This window comes from Ochotona curzoniae, unplaced genomic scaffold (genome assembly GCF_017591425.1).
Source record: "Ochotona curzoniae isolate NIBS_2020 unplaced genomic scaffold, NIBS_Ocur_1.0 contig_1014, whole genome shotgun sequence".
Classification (NCBI taxonomy): domain Eukaryota; kingdom Metazoa; phylum Chordata; class Mammalia; order Lagomorpha; family Ochotonidae; genus Ochotona; species Ochotona curzoniae.
This window is the reverse complement of record NW_024464920.1, coordinates 48173032-48195614: the sequence shown is the minus strand read 5'-3', so window position 1 is coordinate 48195614 and position 22583 is coordinate 48173032. Positions and strand designations below refer to the sequence as shown.

General features: G+C 45.6%; 1 protein-coding gene across 4 annotated transcripts in view; it reads right to left on the bottom strand.

Moving 5' to 3' along the window:
- TNRC6B (trinucleotide repeat containing adaptor 6B) overlaps positions 1-22583 on the bottom strand; it is a 232204-nt gene that overhangs the window by 14370 nt on the left and 195251 nt on the right. For 2 of the 4 annotated variants that reach the window (XM_040986413.1, XM_040986422.1), the window contains 10 exons: positions 22156-22331; positions 19613-19687; positions 18848-18893; positions 17919-18067; positions 16788-16958; positions 13082-13204; positions 5902-6033; positions 5523-5621; positions 5204-5378; positions 455-592 (listed from right to left, as the gene is read on the bottom strand). In XM_040986413.1, coding sequence (XP_040842347.1) covers positions 455-592; positions 5204-5378; positions 5523-5621; positions 5902-6033; positions 13082-13204; positions 16788-16958; positions 17919-18067; positions 18848-18893; positions 19613-19687; positions 22156-22331 — 1284 coding nt within the window. The remainder of the gene's footprint in view (positions 1-454; positions 593-5203; positions 5379-5522; positions 5622-5901; positions 6034-13081; positions 13205-16787; positions 16959-17918; positions 18068-18847; positions 18894-19612; positions 19688-22155; positions 22332-22583) is intronic. The other 2 variants (XM_040986431.1, XM_040986439.1) reach the window with 1 other exon arrangement.

Genomic DNA, 22583 nt, shown 5'->3' with positions numbered 1-22583 from the left:
TTGCTGTCAGGAAGATACACAAGTCAAAAAGAACAAGGAAGCTCTGGGTTAAGTTCGAATCCACATACTCTGACATACCACCTTTTGAAGATTAAAGGATAGAATTTTCCTTTAAAGCTGATGAGTCTAATAATCCAATCTCTCTCTCTAGTGATGTCTTATTCAAAGAGAAGAAAAGAAAAGAAAAGAGAAAAAAAGAAAAGAAAAGAACTGATTCTAATCTCTTGGCCAATTTACTGGGCTTTTACCCTGATGGATGCTCCAGTCTCATGGCAGATGGGAACTTCCACTCTCCATAATTAGAGCCAGTGACATGCTAAATTTCTTACGACCTAGAATAATGCCTCAATCTTCCTGTCCAAAGTGATCCTGAGGTTGGGAGTGGGAGAGTGGGGACCTGTGTTACAGGACCAGGCCCAGCACAGGCCAACTCCTGTGTGTGTCTGGCGCTCACCATTTTTGTGCATATTGGCTTCCTGTGTGGCCACAGAGGGCAGTCCTTCCATCATGGAGGTCCACTGTTTAAAGCGAGACTCAGTCCCAGCCTCTTTTCCGCCAACCATGCCGTAGTCCATGCCGCCAGAGCTGAAGCCTGCAACAGAGAACTTGTCTCACACCTTTCTATACACTGCGGTGCCAGAATCTGTCGGCTCTCAGGCACAAACCATAGATGATTCCATTTGTCAACTCAAACACCAATTTATAAAACCTGTCCATAAACGCGTGCGCGCGCGCACACACACACACACACACTGTTTCAAATCTCTGGTGTTAGCTTTTGTTTGGTAACAAAGTGATGGCTTTGGAGCAGGTGTTTAACCCAGCGGTTGAGATGTAGTTTACACAGCAGAATGCCTGAGTTCAGCACCAGGCTCTGGCTCCTGACTTCATTTTCCTGCTTACGCAGATCCTGGGAAGCAGTAGCGGTGGCTCTAAGAGCTGAATTCCTGATTCATGTGAAACTTGGATTGAGTTTCTGGCTCTGGTTTTGGGCCAGCCTGGAGGAGCAGCTGCAGGCACCCAGGGATGGGCCAGTAGATGGGAGTTCTCTCCCTTTTGTGATCAGTCTACGCCTTTCAAATAAAAATGACGGCTGTTTGCTAATGTGGGGAAGTGTGTGAGATTGCCACTGAGTTAGATTCAGGTGAGGACACTTGTGCATGCGTGTTCACTCAGCAACGTGTGTGTCAGACAGTGAGCTGGGGTTAGCCACCTGCCTGAGCTGGCGAAGACACAGGACGCCCACATGCAAGAAAAGCAGACAGGGTCAGGCCAAGGCTGTCTGGGATTTGGGGAGGAAAAGCTCTGCAGTCCTGGGGCCCAGGAAACTGAGCACAGAACTCCGACTCATGGCACTCAGGGTGTTTAGGGAACACGGAGAGGCTCAACGTGACTCCAGAGTTTAGCAGACAGGGGATGAAGCGAGGCAGAGGATGGTGAGAAATGAAAGGTCCCGTCAAGTAGGTTCTCACTTTATCAGGCTAAACAGTTGGTACTTTTTTCTCTGAGGTAGAAGTTTTTAAGCAAGGGAGAGAGAGAGAAAAAGACTAAAAGGTTTATGCTTTAGAAAGAGAACTTGGCAGGGGCTGGTGGTATGCTGTGAGAGGTAAAGCCAAGGCCAGTGTTACTGGCATCCCCTTTCAGAGTTCAAGGCCCGACTACTCCACTTCTGACCCAGTTCCCTGTTCATGTGCCCAGGTGCGTGGGTCCCTGGCACCTATGTGGGAGAACTGGGTGGAATTCCAGACTCCTGGCTTCTATTTCGCCCAGAGACCTGGCTGTTGGAGCCATTTGGGAGGTGAAACAGCAGGCAGAAGATCTTTCTGTTGCTTGTCTTTCAAATGAAATAAAAAGTAAATTTGAAAATTTCTAAAGCCGAAGTATCACTATTTATATAAAGAAATTGGTTTTCTTATACTGCAACCCCAGGGATGCTTCTTGGAAAAATCATGTTTTTGCTTGTGTGAGAGAGTGAAAAGCAGGCTAAGTACCTGGACAGCAGGCCACCTAAAGGTCAGCTCCAAGCAGTGGGAAAGTATTTATTTTTATTGGAAAGGCAGATAAACAGAAGACAGAGAAGACGACCTTCTACCTATTGATTCACTCTCCAAAACACTGCAATGGCTAGAGCTTTGCCATTCTGAAGCCAGAAGCCTCTTTCGGGTCTCCCACGTGGGGCAGGGTCCCACTTCTTTGGGCTGTCCTCGACGCTTTCCCAGGCCACAAGCAGGGAGCTGGATGGGAAGCGGGGCCACCGGCACATGAACTGGTGCCCATATGGAATCCTGGTGCATCAAGTCGAGGACTTTAGCCACTAGGCTACTGTGCCAGGTCGATGAAAGAGCTTTTGAAAGCAACGCAGGATTCCAGGGACCAGCACTTTGACAGTTGGTTAAGCCACAGCATGTGCTGCCAGCATCTAAGACGGGCACTGCTTCAAGCCACAGCCGCTCTGCTCCTGACCCGCTTCCCTGCCGATGCATCTGTGAATGCAGTAGCAGACGCCCCTATTACCGTCAGGGGAGACCTGGGTAAAGCTGCAGGCTGATGGCTTCAGCCTTGTCCAGCCTCAGCAACTGCAGCTGCTGGGAAGTGAACCCTTAGAACTCTCATTTGTTGTCCTTCCTTCTCTCGGTAACTCTTGCAAAAAACAAACAAATCTTGGGTGCGTGTGTGTGTTATAGTGCCATAAGCAGAAACGATGGGTGGACTACTTCCAAACCATGCTGTTCTTTGCACCTGGAACACCACTGGCTGTTTTGTGCTCAGAGTAAGTTCAGCTCAACAGACATTTGTCGATAGCAGTCTGCCAGGATCAGTATTAGCTGAGGTGCAGGCCGAGGTAAGACAAATTCCCCTGCCTTCCTGGGATCCCCTTTAAGCAGGACTTCCCTTTATTGTGGATCATTCCTGCTAGCACCATCCTTGCTGTTTTTGAAGCTGGCATTTTCTCCAGCCTTCACACCCTACTTCATCGTGCAGCCAGCACTAGCTGCCATGTCTTACAATCTTGAACAAACACTGGAATTAATGTGTCCTTGCCATGATCACTCACGGAACCAGCACTGTGGTGCTAATAGCCTAATTCTTCCCCCATGACACTGAGTACCCCAAATGAGTGTTGGTTCGTGACCTGGCTGTTATACTTCTGATCCAGCTCCCCACTTACGGCTAGAAAAGCAGTGGAGTGTTGGGGGCACTGACAATTTTCTTTCCTGTGATTGGCCCTTTGCCCTGTTGGTCTGCCTTGGTTATCTTTAAGCTGATTAGACAGGTTTGACAGCTAAACGGGTGTGTGTGTGTGTTGGCAGGGGAGGGGCATCAGCGTAATGGAAACAACAGACATAACGGTTTTTAATGGAAGATCAGAATAGAAGCACCTCGGAGACTCTCAAGTGTTGGGTAATTTCTTCCGCGGGACAGGAGACCCCGATAGTGGAGGGCAGCTCAAGCTCACATTGTGGGCTCCTACACCCACAATGGAGCCCCAGAAGCAGCATCTGGGTCTTGGCCCAGCTCTGATCACTGAGGCCATTTGGGAAGTAAGCCAGAGGATGAACGAAACCTGTTGCTTTTCTCTCTGTAACTCTGTCTTTCAAATAAAAATAAGCAAATCTAAAACAAACAAACTCTACTGTTTTTGTAATGATAAAACAGTAAGTCATAAAAGAAAAAAACTCTATTCACAATTATACATCCTAACACAATCAGGTCATGACACAATTTGACATAAATACAAATGTGTCCTATTATAATCAAAAATGCTTCTACACTTTTCACTGGGTAGCCCACATAAATATTACTATTTTTTAAAAAGATTTATTTTTATTAGAAAGTCAGATATACAAAGAAGAGGAGAGACAGAGAAGATCTTCCGTCCACTGACTCACTCCCCAAGTGGCCACAACGGCTAGAGTTGTGTCGATCTCAAGCCAGGAGTCCAAAGCCTCTTGTGAATCTTCTACATGGGTACACAGTCCCAAGGCTGTGGGCCATCCTCGACTGCTTTCCCAGGCCACAAGCAGAAAGCTCGATGAGAAGCAGGGCTGCTGGGATTAGAACCGGCACCCATATGGGATCCCAGTAAGTGCAAGGTGAGGACCTTAGCCACTAGGCTACTGTGCCAGGGCAATATTATTAATTTTGATGAATTCTTAATTAAAAGTAAAATATTGGAAAAGCAGGCTCTAGCAAGATTATTTTGTTGTCCAATTACTCCATATATCCATGGAAAATGAAGACTCAGTATGAAATGAAAGTGCTCATCTAAGTCCTATTTAAAAAATATTCATGACAAAGTATGACAAAATCTTATTCATGGAGGAACTTAAAGAAAGGAAAAGGAGGACTCCTGTTATAGATCACTTAGTTCTCTCCATTCCTTTGTTGAGTGCATATCTTTCTCCCTAACCCAATGACACAAAAACAGAATTTTTGGATAGGTAATGACCTGACCAGACGGTTAGGTACAGTTTCAGTTTTGCTAAAAGCACAGAATCACAGGCCATATATCTTCACAACAGAGTTTTAGTAAAGGATTAGCTAAGCATTCAAATTTTTATTTATTTATTTTTACTGTAATTTAAGGCAGATTTACAGAGAGAAAGGAGGAACAGAAAGATCATCCATCCACTGGTTTATTCCCAGGCAGCAACAGCTAGAGCTGAGCAGATGTGAAGCCATGAGCCAGTAGCCTCCTCCAGTTTTCACATGTGGGTGCAAGCCCCAAGAATCTGGGCTATCCTTGACTGCTTTCCCAGGCCACAAGCAGGGACCTGGATGGGAAGTGGAGCAGCCAGGACATGAACTGTTGCCCATATGGGATCTTGGAGCATGCAAGGTGAGGATTTAGCCACTGAGTCATTATGCTGGGGCCTTGTGTACATTTCAATAGACCATGACAGCTGCACAACAGGTTGCTTTTCACAAACACATGAAGTCAATGTCTGCTAAGTTGGAAGCTTGGCTCAACTATGTACTGTGTGGTGGGAGCTTTGGATGGCATAGAAACTGGAAGTGCCTTGAACACCTTGCCTGTATACTCGGAACAAGAACATCTACCCACCTTGTACAGACTTGGCACACCAGCGCTATCACATAGTGGGTATATCACAAATCCACATACCAGCGCTATCACATAGTGGCCCATCGTGGGTTTAGACAGGGAGTTTCTAAAGGGTAGTTTTCAGGACAAGCAACTTACCTGAACCATATCCAGGTATTGGCCCTTTGGTTTGAAGGTCGGGGAGCCCCACATTCAGTGCATTGGGTACCATGTTGTCCAGATGTGGCTTGGGCCCAACAGGGTGGGACGGCGAGTGCTTCATGCTGGGCTGCCTCTGCTGTTGCTGTTGCAGCGCACTCACCATCCGGGCCAGCTGCAGGGGCAGGGCCAGCGCCAGGAAGAGAGGACAAGCAGTTAGTGACTTATCCCAGTTTGGGGGTTAGGGGAGAAGGGTGCTCAAGCACTAAGACATACTGCTCACCCAGGGCACCAGGGGCATCCTCCCTGTGCCACATACCTGCTGCTCTTGCTGCTGGCGCACAGCTTGAGAAATCTTTCTCTGGTTCTGCAACAACTGCTGTTGCTGCTGCTGCTGTTGCAGAAGAAGCTGACAGGCCTACAAAATATGGAAGGGAAAGGACCATGGCTTCCTGAGGGGCCGCACAGCGAGGACGGAAGTGTGCACAGGGGACACAGAACCGAAGGGACCTCTCCTGCCTACATTTCCCTTCCAGCTGGGCCGACTTACCAACCCTTGATCATACTCAGTGCATTGTAAATTGTGAACCAGTGGCCCTTGAAGGCATTCAAGGCAGCAAAGACAGATAAAGGAAATAAAAGAATAAAGAAATAAAAAAAAGCGAGCCTTAGGGATCACAGGAAAATCTGCTACTTACCAACTGGAACTGGGGAATCTGTGGAAGCTGGCTCAGCATGGCAATCTGTTGCGGGGATAACTGGGGCCCCACATTGAAAAGACCTGGATTCAGGCCACTGTTAGGAAACTGCTTAAGCATTGAGGCAGAAACCTGGCCAAAAAAGGAAAATTTTTTAAAAAAAATTAAGGAATCCTTAGAATTGAGTAAAATAAAATATTTTCCCCCTGTGAATGATGAATCTAAAACAAAATGTCAATTTTTTCCCTTGAAAAATACTTAATGGCATATTTCATACCATGGTCATCTCTCAGCACAGTGTAACAGCTTTTAATTTTCAGTCTGCATTTCCACAATGAAAATGACTAATTTTACAATCAGGAAAAAAAAAAACCTCCAAGAAAAAAACTCTGATGACAATATGGTTTGAGAAATTATTATTGGAAATGTGCCATAAAACAAAATACACAAAGCTAAATGAACATGTGCTCTTAAAGCAGTACAATACTTCTGTCATGCAAATAGGAAAAACTGACTGCTAAACAGTTTCCACACCTCACACTGAAGTCTCAGAGAGACCACAAAAAAGGCCAGGAAGGTCAGCTGTCTGCCTGGTTCTTGGCAGGCAGGTGCCAGGAAGCCGGGTGATGGTGGAAGGGTTCGCTCCCTCCCCACCCTGGACTCCCAGCTGCAGCCAGTGATGTGTTCTCCGCACCACAGCGCCACGGAGAATAAACTCAGCGCCTCTTCTGGGAGCCACAGCAGCATGCAGGCGGACTCCACTGCCAGAGGCTGCCTCACCGCTGGGCCGGGCTCCCGCCCTGCCATTTCTAAGCATGTGACTCACAGCTCACAACTCAGTTTACTCTTTTGGGTCTCCATAAACAGAATGATAAGCATGTGAACCTCAGTGGGTTGTTGGAGAATTGTCAGGCAATCCATGTCAAAAGTGTAGATGTGTATTCCACAAATTCACTGCCTGGCTCTTCGGGCATCTAGGGACAGTGACCATGCTTCCCTAGCACCTCTCGTGAGGACAGACACTGCCTTGCTGGCTGCATTAGCAGGGATGCAAGCCCTGCAGTCAGTTGGCTTTGAACCCACTGCATAACAATGTTGGCCCCTTACTCAACTGCTTCATCATTTTCTGATTCATTGAAATAAAAAGGAAAGCTTGTCAAAAGGCCTATTAACGATGAGATACAACAACTGTATTGTTCCTGTAATTAGCATTTCTGCCAATCAATGAAGGGAATGAGCCGAAACTTGTTAGCAAACTAAAACCATCAATGACTTTTTATAGGTGATCATAAGCCATCTTCATGATGAGCTAGTCTAGAATTTTGTCTGGAGTTAGCTCAACAGTCCTTGCTTCTCCTTTTCAGAAATGACTCAAGGCAGTAGGCAGTCAGCAGGTAAGATGCCCAAGTCTCCTACGTGAGTGCTCAGTCTGACTTCTGGCTCCTGACTGCAGGTTCCCACCAAGGCTGACCCTGCAAGGCAGCAGCAATGACACGCACACGGGAACCTGCCCAACCCCAGGAACTGATCCCAAGTATATGGCAGCTCTACGTCGTCAAAGTAAAATCATTTCTTGGTTTATATATATATAAATATATATTAAATATATATAAATGTATATTATATAATGTATAATATATATTTATATATCAATATATTATATATATACTTATTTAAAGGCTTATTTGAAAGAATTATAGATTAAGAGCAAGAGAAGGGGAGATCCAAACGCTGATTCACTCCCCAGATGGCCAAGGCTGCGCCAGACTGAAACCTGGAGTTTCTTCTGGGTCTCCAAATCGAATGGCAGGGGCCCCAGTATTTGGACTACCTTCCACTGCTTCTCCCAGAGCATTGTTAGTGAGCTGGATCAGAGGTGGAGCAGCCAAGACTCAAGGCAGCACCCAGTGTGGGATGCTGGTATCACAAGCAGTGGCTCTTCCTCCTATACGGCAACACGAGTCCCAATAAATTTCTTAAAAATCAATGTTTTAAACTATTGAAAATTTCCCTCATTCTCCTCACTTGTAGAGGAGGGGTTCCTTCCTCCTATTTCGGACCTGAGGCTCGGCTCACAGGGACACCTGCCTTGAGCACACCTCACCCACACTGGTCCTTGCTGTTGCTGTGTTTTCCATCTTCTGAAGATGGCCCTCCAAGAACTGAGGCTCTCAGAAAGCTTCCCACTGACTCTTGTCACCGCACTTTTCTTTAGCATCCTCAACAACACATGCCTTTCTTCTGAATGTGTGTGGCTCACCAGCTCATTTTCTTTTTTTAAAGATTTTATCTACGTATTTATTTATTTATTTTGGAAAAGCAGATCCAAAGAGAAGAGGCAAAAAAATGTTCCAACTGCTCGTTCACTCTGGTAACGACTGGAGCTGAGCCGATCTGAATCCAGGAGCCAGGGAACTTCTTCTGGATTTCCCATGTGGGCACAGTGTCCCAAAGACTTGGGGCATCCTCCATTGTCTCCCTATGCCATAAGCAGGGAGCTGGATGAGAAGTAGAACAGTGGGACATGAACTGGTGCCCACTTGAGATACTGGCGCTTTGTAATAGGAGGATTAGTCAATTGAGCCATTTTGCAGGACCCAAAATAAATAAATCTTTAAAAAAAGAAAAAAGCAATGTCTTCCCCAGCTGCTTCCTGCCTATCCTCTAAGAGAGCCCTTGTTTGAGTTTTCCTTTGCATTCCTGACTACCACAGATGAGATCGCAACAGGGACATGTATAAAACATCTGCTTTACGTTCAGCATGAGAAACATGCTCTCCACAGCATTCACAAAGATGTTTATTTCTACTTGAAAGTCAGAGTTACACAGAGAAAGGGAGACACACTGAATTTTCCCTTTTCCAGGTTCATTCCCCAATGGTACAACACAGAGCTGGACCATTCTGAAGCTGGGAGCCAGAAGTTTCCTGCAGATCTCCCAAGTAAGCATTGGGGTCCAAGGTCTTGAACCATCCTCCCGTGCTTTCCCAGACCATTAACAGGGAGCTGGACCAGAAGTAGAATATCCAGGATTTGAACCTTGGCCTATATGGGAGGCCAGCAAAGCAGGTGGAGGGTTAGTCTGTCAGCCACTATGCTGGTCCCATCACAGTATCGCCAAATAATAATCCCTTCCCACTCCTTTGAATTTACCCCAGTGGTCACTGGTGTGAGCTGACACATTGTCTCTGATATAACAACTGTAAACTCATATTAGTAACAGTTGAGTTAAAGGGTGTAATGCGGATCCATCCTGTGATATCAGAATCATTTTCCAAAACAGAACCCTGGGCCTGGAGCAATGGCCTAGTGGCTAAAGTCCTTGCCTTGAACATGCCGGGATCCCATAGGGGTGCTGATTCTAATCCTGGCAACTCTATTTCCCATCCAGTTCCCTGCTTGTGGCCTGGGAAAGCAGTGAAGGACGGCCCAAAGAACTGGGACCCTGCGCCCGTGTGGGAGACCTGGAAGAAGCTCCTGGCTCCTGGCTTTGGATCGGCGCAGCACCGGCTGTTGCAGTCCCTTTGGGAGTGAATCACTGGACGGAAGATCTTCCTCTCTTTCTCCTCTCTCTGCATATCTGACTTTACAATAAAAAATTAAAACCTTTAAAAAAAAAAACAGAGCCCTATCCCAGCCAATGATCTGTGAAATCATATGCCTCACCTCCAGGGAAACTTTCAGCTTTCATTTATTTGTTTATTTTAAATATTTACTTTCATTTTTTTTGAGAGGCATAGAGACAGGGACATAAAGAAAGGAATCTTCCAAATGCTGGTTTATTTTCCCAATGGTGACAGCTACAGCTGGATCAGGTTAAAGGCACGAGCTTGGAACACAACCTGGGTTCCCATGCAGGGTTTCAGGGGTGCAAACACTTGAGCCCGGCACGGTACATGCTAGCAGGAAGCTAAATGAGGAGCCAGCCTAGGATTTGAAGCAAGGGCTGTGATATGGGACGGGAGAGACCTCTGAGCAAATGTCTTTTGACTGACACAGGTGCACATGTGACTGCTTCGGATCTGGATGAAGCTTCTAGTTCCTAGCTGAAATGGGGTCCAGCCCCAGGCATCTGGGGAGCTAACCAGAGGAATGGGCTAACCAGAGGAAGGGAATTTTATCTCTCATGTTTTTTTTTTTTTTGGTTGTTGTTTTGTTTTTTAACAGGGGAAAAAAAAGAAAGAAGAGAAAAAGAAAGGAAAAAAGCTCCAGTAAATCAATCAGCCACTCTCTGGTCAACTAGCTTTTCTTCAGTTTTGGGAACGGCTGTCATTCCTTTCTAAGCACCCACACTCTTCATAACCCCGCTCCACCCCCTCTCATATTACTCAAAACGAGCTTACAAAACTACTGTTCAAAGTTAACCATGTGTATGATGTACCCCTACTGAAACTCACTACGGAAGACACAGAAATATTCATATACTAATAGCAAAAGTCTAGAAACAATCCAAACGTCTTGGTGGTAACCAGGTAAATTATGGATTATGGTATAATCCTACACGAAACAGTCTACGAATGTAACAGCCCAAACCAACACAGGAAAATCTTACTCATTATGTCAAGCTATAAAAGGGGTGGGAGGTGTGATTTATGCACCATACAGGAAATGCAAAGGGGAAAACTGGGACCTCCTGTTTGAAAGACAGTGCCAACATTGTGGTGCAGTGGGGTAAGCTGCCACCTGTGATGCTGGCATCTTACACTGTAGCACCAACTCAAGCCCTAGCAGCTCTGTCTGATCTAGCTCCTGCATACCTACTTGGGAAAGCAGTGGAAGACAGCCTGAGGGCCTGCACCCCGCCCTATCTGTGGAGGATGCGCACGGAGTTAGTTTGTGGTTCCAGGTTTTGGCTCAGGCCAGCAACTGAATCCGCGGGTGACAAATTTCTTTCTTTCCTTCTTTCTCTCTCTCTTTGACTGTCTTTCAAGTGATTTTTTTAAAATGTTTATGCCTAACTTGGTAGAGAAGCTTGCCAGTGGGTGGGATAGGACAGCAAATCTCAAAGATAGACTGAGACAAGAACAGGAGTGCTCACAGCCAGGCATTCCCACAGTGTCTAATCGGCATCATCTCGTCTGGTCCATAGACTGATCTCTATGGACACTGTGGAAGTCACACAGAGGAGGACTTGCTAACTAGCCTTGCTCAGCCTCTCCCTTCCTCAGCTCAGTTACGCCATCTTTCTCCCAAGGAGACCTAAGAGAAGCACCTGGAGGCTCCCAGCAAATGGCTCTGCATACTGAGATACAGAGAAACCAAAGTGCAGTTTTTGCACATTCCTGTTGCAGGCAGTTAATTATTCTGGCTGAAAAGCCCTCCAATTTCCAGCTGAGTTACAGAAAAGTGAAGGTCTTGTTGCAATCAATATGGCATTCAAAGAAGTATTGCAGGTGCAAAACGGCCGGAATCTGAAGGCAAGATAACAGCCTGCCAGGAACTGTTACTTTCTGAATCTCTTGAGTAGCTAGGGGAAAAAGACAACTGTACAAAACCAAGGCCTGGGGCACTTATTAAAAAAACCCTTAAAGATAAGTTTCTCAGTCTTTGTCTGTTGACATTAAATAACGACTGCTCCTATAGAGCGGTTAAGACAGCTATACAATTTGAGGTTGGTGTTGTGATGCAGTGGGTTAAGCCACTGCTTGTGACACCAGTATCCTACATCCGAGTGCCAGCTTGAGTCCCAGTTGCTCCATTTCCAATCCACCTTCCTGCTAATGTGCCTAAGAAGGCAGCAGGTGATAGCTCAAATATATTGTGCCTTGCCATTCAAGCAGGATGCCTGGATGGAGTTCCTGGCTCCTGCCTGGTCCAGCTTTAATTACTGTGGCCATTTGGTGAGTAAATGCATAGAACATCTTCTGTTTTTGTTATTTGCCATTTAAATAAAGCTAATTAAAAAACTGGATGGGGGGCTTGGTACAGTGGCCTAGCGACTAAAGTCCTTGCCTTGCACGTCCGGGAACCCATATGGGCACCGGTTCTAATCCTGGCAGCTCCACTTCCCATCTAGCTCCCTGCTTGTGGCCTGGGAAAGCAGTCAAGGACGGCCCTAAGCCTTGGGACCTTGCACCTGCGTGGGACACCCAGAAGATCCTGGCTCTTGGTTTCGGGTTGGCTCAACTCCAGCTGTTGTGCCCACTTGGGGAGTGAATCAGCAGATGGATGATCTTTCTGTCTCCTCTTAGTAAACCTGACTTTCCAATTTAAAAATAAACACATCTTTAAGTAAACAAATAAGGATGTAGATTTGGTATTTATCAACATTTCATTTTTAAAGTTTTATTTATTTATTTATTCACAAATAAATAAATAAATATTTGGGTGGACAATTTCTAGAAGAATTTTTTTCTTCTTTATCTCAATTTTCAGAGTGCTTATCATGACCCGTCTGTTGTTTTTTTTAACACCAGAAATGCCAAGGAGGAAAAAACAACCTATAAATTCAAGATTTAATATTGTTCCCATGACGCACTAAATGTTAATCATGGTTTTGCTAAATCAGCGTGTTTCATAAACAGAAGGAACACAAGTGCTTGTCATTCATAAAGCAGAGCAGATGCTGTGCTAGTAAAGAGATCCACAGCACTAAAGTCTCCCAAAATTCACTGTGTTTTCCTAAAAACCGTACTCTCAAAATCCTTCTGGGTACAGGTATCAGTGCTTAAGATGCCTGCTTCTCACACAGGAGCATCAGGGTTCCAGTCCAGCTTCCTTCTAATTTCTCCAGCACACCACAGGAGGCAGGGAGTGATGGCTCAGGTACGTGGGCCCCTGCCTCGCATGTGGGAGTTCTGAGGGATCCAGAATCGGAAAACTCCCCCTTGGCCTGCGCGGCAAGTCCTCCAGTGCAGTCTGCTTCTGACATGGTCACATCAGAACATGTGGAGCAGTTTTAATTCCATGCAATTAAATCAATGAGAAAGTAGAAAAATAGGAGATCTAAAAATAAAATCATCAGAAGTTTTCCAAGTAAAACCATCTACTTTTTTTTTTATACAAAATGAAATAAAAATTTTTTTTTCAATAAAAAATGAAATTCGGTATTTTATTCTACAAATCTTGATTTTGGGCATCTCAACTTTACCATGCTTTGTACGTGCACAAAGCCCGTGAGCTGATAACTGCTAACTACCTGCACCCCCTTCGTTCTGAGATTGAGAACGCGAGCAGCTTACCTGGGGAGAAATAAACTGGGGAGGCACTTGCGCCCGGAGACCAGGGGAATTCAGCGGCTGCACAGGGGTGTGCAGGCCTCTCGATTGTGCTGTGCTGTTTCCAAACAAGCCATGATTACCGCCCTGCAAACAGAACAGCGACAGTGAGGGCTCCAGTTGATGTCAGAAAAGGCAAGTAAGAAACAGTCCTGGCTTCTAGCTCTCAGCAGGGTCATGCACTGTGTCTCATGGGACCACAGGACGACTTTCTCCCTGGGAAGTGCACATCCTGCCGCGTGGGGGGCAACTACCGAGGCCCAGTCCTGGGCCCACCAACACCATCTGTGCAGCCTGAGGAGCTCTACAAACCAGAAGGATGAAATGTAACCAACATTAGAAGCAGCACTAACATTCAGGCAATGTAATGCTGATTTAACTACTCCCCACTGTCCTTTTCTTAAGACTGAATTTACAAACTTGATTCTCAAATATCATTTGGTATCCCACCTAAAAGACAACTGAGTAAAAAAATGTGGCTCAAGAATAGGATGATTGTAAAAGCCACCACAACGCTCCATCACAGAATCACTGAATCCAGCAATGAGCTTTGCACCACGGGAGCCTCCTCCAGGTCTACACCCTCCTTTCTGTGTGGGATCCGCTTGACCCCTTCTTTTGCTAGATAAGGAAATATGAATCACTCACAGGGGAGATCAAAAGGATAAAAGTAAGAAATCATCACAGGGATACAAAAACAAACATGACTCACCTGTAACTTCACATTCAATCCTATGAACAGCAATCTAGCTAACAATAAACTTTCCTCTCTTATTTCTGGGGGATCACCCCACCAGACACACTTCCGCTGCACCACTCCCAGCTGTAGAAAGCTGTGTCCATGCCAAGATCTCCTTTCTGACTTGCTTCCGGCCATGAAAAATCCTCCAGCAGAGACATCCCATGGGCTAACCTGCTGGTGCGCTCCCCCTGCCTGGGGGTCCTTCCCGCACAGCTGCAAGGCCCAGGCCACAGGCCATCCTCATCAAGGACATCTTTCTTGGAAGGTTTATTCCTCATTTCACACTTAAATTTTTAATTGAGCCATATCTATGCTATCAAAACACTGAAATGGTAACGGGACCCATCACCAAACTCCGCCAAAGCATCTCCTTCTCTTGCCTGCCTAGAAGTTCTCTGCATTCCCAAAACTCAGCGAAGCCCTGGTCTGCAGGAAGTACATCATTTGCAAATGTCGACCATCCACCAATTTCACACACTTGCAAGCACGTCCGTGGCAGTGGCTGCACCCTCCTCCTACCAAGTACGTGTGGTAGAAGCCACCACCTTTGTCTTATTCCTGGAACCCTGGGGATTGAGGTCATTTTTAAATAATTTTGTAACGGTATCATTAATTTCTAGAACACTAAGCATACTTCATGATGCTTCATGATTCGAAAATAGACTTTAAGGGACTGCTACAGAGAAATTAATAAACACTGAAAATAAGAATGATTACAAACATAAAGAAGAAATGGCAATTAAAATTTGTGTATTTTACAAAAAAAAATCCACTATGAATTTTTTGTCACTCGAAGGGTTGTTTAGACAGAGCAAGCCTTTAATTGCAGAAACCCTACTCTCCACGGGTTCAGTTGCAGTAAACTGTCACCCCAGGGTAAAACCGCCTGACTCTGAGGGTTCTCGCACATGGCAGCCGGTAGCAGCTTGGCTAACTAATCAAGCCCAGAAAAAGAAGAAACATTCATTTCATTAAAAAAAAAAAAAATTACACTAGGTTCTTTCTCGCACTAACAGAGGGATGGCCTTGCTGTTAAATGTCAGCTATTTACAACTGGGGTAAAGTCCTTGCCAGAATCAACGTTTTGGCAAATACGGAACTATATTAAACCTTCAATCTCTCCTCTGAGAAAGAATTACTTCAGAGAATTTCCCTTTTTAAAAAGTTTTTGTAAAACCAAGCCCTATTTTCTCTTCCCAGCCAGCAGATTCCACTCTGCTCTGCCAAAGATCTGAGGGTTTCCATTATCCAGTGTCTCGAAAGCCCACAAAGCATTTTGCTAAATCTGAGTGGGTGACAGCAGAGGCCAGTCAATAGCAGTCCATCGGACAATGTCTTTTCCATAATCTACAACAGGACACAAGCTGTTGGTTTTCTTGGCTCAGATAGAGCTTTTGGCAGCGATATATTTAGAGGCTGTCTAATCTAACTTTTTCAAAATATATAGAAACTAGAAAAATGGTAACCCAAAACCATGTGTGAATGTGGTTAAAGCTTGACTGCTGAGAGCTACTCTTCGACTACAGCGCATCACTCAGGAAAGTCTAGAACAAAAAGAATCAAACTACAAAGCTGCCTGGAGTACTCCAAAGAATAAAAGTTGAGCATTTTGTTTTTAATGAAGCTATGAAGTATACTAACTGTGTGTGGAAATAGTCTAAGAAAATGCATGTCTATATCTGTGTTGGACTTGCATACCCCTAACAATGATCTTCACAGCAACCCACAGATAGAGAGAAAGTGGGCTGTGGTAGAGTTCAATGCCTAAGCCAGTGTGAGTGCCTGCGTCATCAAATCTGTGTACCGACAGCATTTGCTGATCACGTGATCTCAGAGCAACCATAGTGTTAAGCCTATGTTTTCTATACCGCACCCCTAAATAAAACAGCGCCCAGAAGACAGATGTCATAGTTTCTTCAGTTTCTTTCCTGTTTCTATAAGTAATACACATCCATGTCCTTTATGGAAGCATTAAGAAAAACGGTCAAATATAAAGGAAGAAAGCAAGAAATCACCAGAAACTCCCAATTCAGAGTTAACCATCTGGAATACAGGGCTGCATGAAAGCTGCTTTTTGCAATGTGCTCAGACAACAACGGGAGAGCCCAGGACGAGCCTGTGTGCACCCTGCCTGTGGGCGCAGAGGTGCCGGCCACCACCCTCCCGGGGAGACACGGACACAGCTCACGCTTGCCAGCGGTGTGACTGCCGTCTGTCCACGAGATCTTTAGGTGAACGTCATGGGGACTAGCAAGTGGTCAAGTATGCGTGGGAAAGTCACTGCTGCCTCCAGTAACCCCAAGCCAACCGGGGGGTTGACAGAGCCCTGCTCTGCCCCCTCAGGCCCGAGAAAGCGAGCAGGCCTCATCAGCCCTCCAGCTGTGCTGGTTTTGCTTCTACGGCACAGCCTTTCCTCAGAGTCTCACCAGCTATGAAAGTCACCCCTCTCTAGGTGATTGTGGTATTCTACACCTAAATACCAGATTTTAAGATGTAGCAATTCTCAAATGCTTAATCTCATCAGTTTTGGCTGATTTTCAAGTACTTAGTAGGTTCGTGAAATTGAAGATTTCCAACGTGTGTTTCTATCACCCAGTGTACTGTTAACACGTGTGGATGCACTGCTGAATCACTTCTCAGGCACCACTGAGGCTTCTTCAGCATTTTCCCGTCAGCTAGTATAGTAATGTGAACTTATGACCGAAAATGAGAAGACAAAAGAAACAGGATTAAAATAAAATCCATGTCAGGAAACATGAAGAGAGATGGATCTATGGGCGGAACGATCTAAAACCTAGACCTTATTATCATCCTGTGCAATCAGTAATCAACAGATTTTCCAAGACAGACAAATGATGCAATCAACTGCAGACCAGGGCCAAGACGAGGCCAGAGCCAAGCAGTCACAGATTCCAGAGGCCTCCTTACTTGTCTAGCAGCGAAGTTTTGGGGGTTGGGCCCTGTGCCGATTGCTCCAAGGCTGACGTTGGGCAGTGTGGAACCCGAGGGAGACAGCTTGTAGCTGGGAGAAGGGGAGAAGGGAGAGCAGGGAGCCTCATCCCCAAGGCACCCATCTTGATTGGAGAAAGGCAAAGTCAGCTGAAAAGCAGTAGGAGTGAGCCAATCACAACGAGTGTTGGTTAGTGAGGCAACAGAACGAGAGGAGAAAGGGAGAAACACGAGGAATAAACAAAGTTAGAGAGTCTGAGCAATCCCCCAGGCTGGAGCTGGGCATTGGTGACTGTTCCACGTGGCCCAACAGCCACCACCTGCCATCCCTTTGATGTCGTTTTCTGATGCTGGAGTTACTCACACAGTCTGTCCACAGCAACAACACAAAAACTGCCAGACACTGGACTTTCACGTCTGTGACAGTGACTGCTTCTTCTGAGTTTACTGCGGCCTGGACCAGCAGCAACACTGCAACACTGTTAACATTGTGCCAGGTGAAAGATTCTTGAGTTTAAGACCAGGAGTATTGGGAATTGGTATTCTGAATCAAGGAATAAACTCTTCCTTAGAAATAATAATAATAAAAAAATCAAACCAGCAGGTATGAATTACTTGTTAAATCAGGTAGTTGGGAAGTAGAACAATACACTATAACTAAAAACAGACTTGTAGGAAATGGGGAAGATGAACCAGTTTGCTCAAATCTGGAAGGCAAGGCCTTAGAAGACCTGGACTATCTGCACAGAACTCGATTTAATCAGCAGAGAAAACAACACAAAATAAATTGCTCCCTAAAATTTCCTTTGCATTTTCTGAGAGTGCATTTCCCCTGCGATAAATGTTAGGTCATCCCCCACTCGGAACATGACAGAGCTTTCAAAACCAAGATTACCTTCACAACACTCAATGCTACGACAAGCAGATGATTCTAACCGTTTAATCACGTACAACATCGATTATTTTCATAATTTTAAATGTAGGAGATACTTGTGTTCTGTTCATTTACCTTAGCGATTCTGCACTTCTTCCAGAATCAGTGATATCAAAATACAAATGAAACCAACCAGTTCTTATGAATGATTATCTTAAATAAAAGGTGTGACTCACCTTCTCAAAATAAGGCCCACTCTCTGTGGTTCCCATGTCTTTGGAATTAGGTGGACGGAACCCAGATCGATCTTTCCTCATGATATCATTAAAATCCCCGAGATTCATTGTTCGCTTGTCCACATCAAATTTTTTATCTGAAAGGCTTCCTGAAAAGTAGCATAAATAAGCTGAAAAATTCAAGATCAATGTGCGCTTCATGAAGCAAGAGTGACCTGTCGCGCCACACGGTGCGATCTAACAATCTGCTCTCCGGGGACAGAAGCTGTCGCAGTGGCTTAGGCTGCTGTGCATTCCGTCCCTAGAACACGTGCGCATGATTAAATAAACAAAACAGTAACCTGTTTTAGCTTGCTTTCCTTGGAAGACTGAAGTTGACTCCTAGAGGGCCAACATGCTGCAAATCTGGCCGAGAAGACTTTTAAATGGGTTACTGATGTGTTTGAGGAATACATCTTGCTCATAAATTTTAATGTTTTCAGAGAAGTGCCTATTCTGGTTATTTTCCATCTGCCAGATACATGAGTGAGACTGTAAAGCACAGTTATGGAAACTGCACAGATCAAGGAGGCACAGTTGTCACCCCAGAACTTAGAACATGAGAACTGAGCAGACAAGGTGACTCGTCCCCATCATCTGTACGGCACGACTTCCCGGTTCAGGGACTGTCCCCTGCCTTCCCAGGCTGCTGTCAGCAGTGCCCCAGGAGCTTAGGTTTTACATTTTGTTGTGTTAAAAAGTATAGAACAAAGACTACCAAGCTGTTTCTCTCACTGCCCCAGAATGCTTTTCCTTTTCTCCTTAATTGGGGTTTTTAAAGACAACTATGGAATCATATCCATCCCAACTCCAGCTGGGCAGGAGATCCTCACAAGGGTATTGTTTACACCCCAAAGAGTCTCATTTACACTCAAGAGAGGGATACATACCTACAGACAAATCCATTTTGCTGCTTGGATTATCTTCAGTTTGACTCTGAAAAATAAAGCATAGGTGGGAGAGAATTAAGGGCTCAGGTATCTGAATCAGCACAGAGCCACATCCTTCATGGGACCCTATGTAAGGTCCTCTAAGGAAACGTCAACCAGGAATGAGGACCCCTAACGCTCCATGTCCATGTACAATTTGCCGCTGTAATCCTGTACACAGAGAAGGACCTACACAGTTGCCTGGAAAAAGGAAGCAGTCCCCAAGCTCCAGCGGCCCCGGATCTAATTCCCTGACTGGCTGCCAAATGATGACAACTTCTTCTCGTGACTTGTCAAGTTGTCAAGCCTTGAAATGTGCAGCCAAGTCAAGTCACTTGTCTTTTGGCAATCAGGGACAGGGTGTCCCTACACATTCCTGAGTGATATGGAAATCAGCGATTTTGTGAGAATTCCTTTTCCTGGTTCTACATTGCTGGTGTCTACAACTGACAACGTGACAATGGCGACCACAGTTGAATCTGCAGTGTCCGACTGCTCCCTTCCTGATCTGCTAAGGAAAAGGACGCAAAGACCACACACTTCAGGGAGGCTGACCTGCTTTCCGGACCAGAGCACAGAGACAGTACTGCTCATCCCAAAACGTGAAGAACGTGGCCTTATCAGTTTTAAATCTGTAACCCTACTGTACATGGCAAAGGTCCTCAACTGTATACTAAAGCCAAGACTTAGGAGCATAAGAAAAAACAGCAACTCCATGAAACTTACCAGCAATCCCATGTTTGAAAACTGTTTGGCAAGAGGATTCATCCAGGAATCGTTGTTTCCTCCTTTGAGTGGGCACTACAGAAACAAAACATGGAACCTCAGAGGCAAAGAATTTATCTCAACCTCCTATTCATGCTGCAAAATGGCAGACTGAAAGTGTACAACTGGGAGTTTATCCTTCGAATCTTAACTTTTTCTAACTACAGTTGTAAGATATTTTGAATATCAACACTGGTTAAAGAAGAGGAATTCAGGGCTGGCACAGTGGCATAGCACACTAAGCCTCCCCCGGTGGCACCAGCATCCCATAAAGGGGGGTGGTTCAAGTCTCGGTTGTACCACTTCTCACTCAGCTTGGGAAAGCAGCTGAGGCTGGCCAAGTCCTTGGGTCCCTGAATTCATGAGAAGACCTGAAGAAGCTTCTGGCTCCTGGCTTTGGATGGGCCCAGCACCAGCCATTGTGGCCACTTGGGGAGTGACCCAGTGGATGGAAGATCTCTCTCTCCTGATTTCTCTATAAATTTGTCGTTCCAACAATAAATGTATTTGTGCACCTTGCAGATTCTTCGGGCAAAAATACTGTGATGCTATCAAGTCAATATTGCTATTCTTGAAACTGAGGAGGTATTTAAGTTTAGTGACAGGTTCTAAGGTTAAAAAAAAAATCCTCAATGGGGCCCGGCAGCGTGGCCTAGTGGCTAAAGTCCTCGCCTTGTATGCCCCAGGATCCCATATGCGCGCCAGTTCTAATCCCGGCCGTTGCGCTCACTTGGGGAGTGAATCATCAGACGGAGGATCTTCCTCTCTGTCTTTCCTCCTCTTTGTATATCTGACTGTGTAATAAAAATAAATAAATCTTTGAAAAAAAAATCCTCAATGAAGGGAAGGGGATACGGAGTCATTACTAACAGGCACAAAGTTATAAGCTTTGGATGATGCAAAGAGCTCCTCAGAGAGAGGGTGGTGATGGTAGCCTGCCAACGTGAATAAACTGCACGCCATTGCACTCTACACATTGAAATAGTTAAGGCGACCAATTCAACGGTGAGTGCATTTTATCACAATTTTGTTAAGGTCCTTTGTTTGAAAGGTCAGAACGACTGGGCTGGAGCTACAACCCTTAGTTCTCAATTAATTAAATAGTGGGTGCCACCTCAGTGGGTGATTTACAAGTGCCTCTCATTCAGTTAATTTCGTCCCATTCTTAATTTGTAAATAAGCCAAAGAAAGTCAAAAAAGCAGACCAGATGACTCAGGGTACCAAGAAAGCTGAAAAATTTACTGAATAATTCCTTTTGTGAATAAAGCAACGAAACAAAAGCTGTTCAAAGAGGGAAAACCATAAATGGCTTCTGAAAGAAAACGTCTTTAATGGAAAACAAACTGTATTTCTCCTATGCTAGCACAGAAAGCCAGGGCCTTCAGCTAATTTAATATCCTTTGGGTCAAAGGGACGGTGGTACCACCCCCAGGCTCCGGAGACCATCAAAGACAGCATGTGGAATCTGAAATGCAGAAGTCTCAGCTGCGAAGGGCTTCCTGGCAGAGCAGGCTGAGACCAACTCCATGCATGCCTGCATCTTATTTCTACCATTTTATTTGTGGATTGGGAAAAACAAAACAAAACAAAACAAAAAAACAAAACCAGAGAGAGTGTCTCTGCCAAGTCAGTGGTTCTGGTTTTAAAAAAGAAACTATGGGGGCCCAGAGTGGTAGCCTGGTGGTTAAAGTCCTTGCCTTGAATGCACCGGGATCCCACATGGGTGCCAGTTCATATCCCGGCGACCCTGCTTCCCATCCAGCTCCTTGCTTGTGGCCTGGGAAAGCTGTCAAGGATGGATCAAACCTTTGGGACCTTGCATCTTCATGGGAGACCTGGAGGAAGCTCCTGGCTCCTGGCTTTGGATTGGCTCAGCTCCTGCCGTTGCGGCCATTTGGGAAGTGAAATCAGCAGACAAAAGATCTTGCTCTCTGTTTCTCTTCCTCTCTGTATATCTGACTTTCTAATGAAAATAAATAAATATTAAAAAGAGAAACTACTGTTCTAGATTAAAGCCAAAGTCCTCATCCAGTTATTCAAGTCCAGGGGGAGTGAACTGCGGCAAGGCAGGGCAGACGGCACTCGCACCCAGAGGCCGCGGAGGGAGCCCACTCCTCCAGCTGCAGCGGCAGGGCAGCGGGAGACGCCTCTGTGCTCTGCAATTTCCCAAAGAAAATGAAGTCATACCGGTCATCCCCAGCATCGCCTTCCTTCGGCTTTCTGTCTACACACCCGTAGGGGTGACTCTCAGGGCGGCTGTGCCCTGAGACTTCAACAAATTACCAGAATGAAGAAATTAAAAAACATCCCACGTATCTATTAAAAAAAAGATCTCATTTTACCTACAGCTTCAGTCAGGGAGTGCAAGGTTTCTAGGTCATGGGAAAGGGAGATGTGAGATGAAAGGCAAGCAATGATTGGTCTGTAAGGAAATACTTTCCTCCTTAATGACCCCAGCCAGGTGCTTCCCCCTCCTTCCAGGACTGTCCCCCTGGCGTGTTACCTTCATTTGCTTCTTTCCTGCTTGTCCCCAGCTGGCTGAGTTGTGGGAGGAAGCGCTTCCCTGAGAGCCGGCGGTGTTCCAGACTCCTCCATCCTCCTCCTCTTCCCAGCTGGGATGGCGAGTTCCTGCCACTGGCCCATCACTCTCCCCCCAGCCGTCTTGCATAGATTTGGAATCTTTGGGAGAGAAATGCATCAAAGCTTTGCAGCAGCTAACAAACGTAAATAAATACAACAATAACCAGGATGCCCACTCCTTGGCGACGGAGCATGTGTGCATCTCAGTAAGGCTGGCTGGCCTTCCCCAGGCAGAGACTAGGAGAGCAGGGAACTTTAGTGACAGCCAGAACCCCCACATTCTGCTCCAACATTGCTCCCCTTGCATCAAGTTAACCGGAAGTGCAAAACTGATTATGCTTATGAGAAACT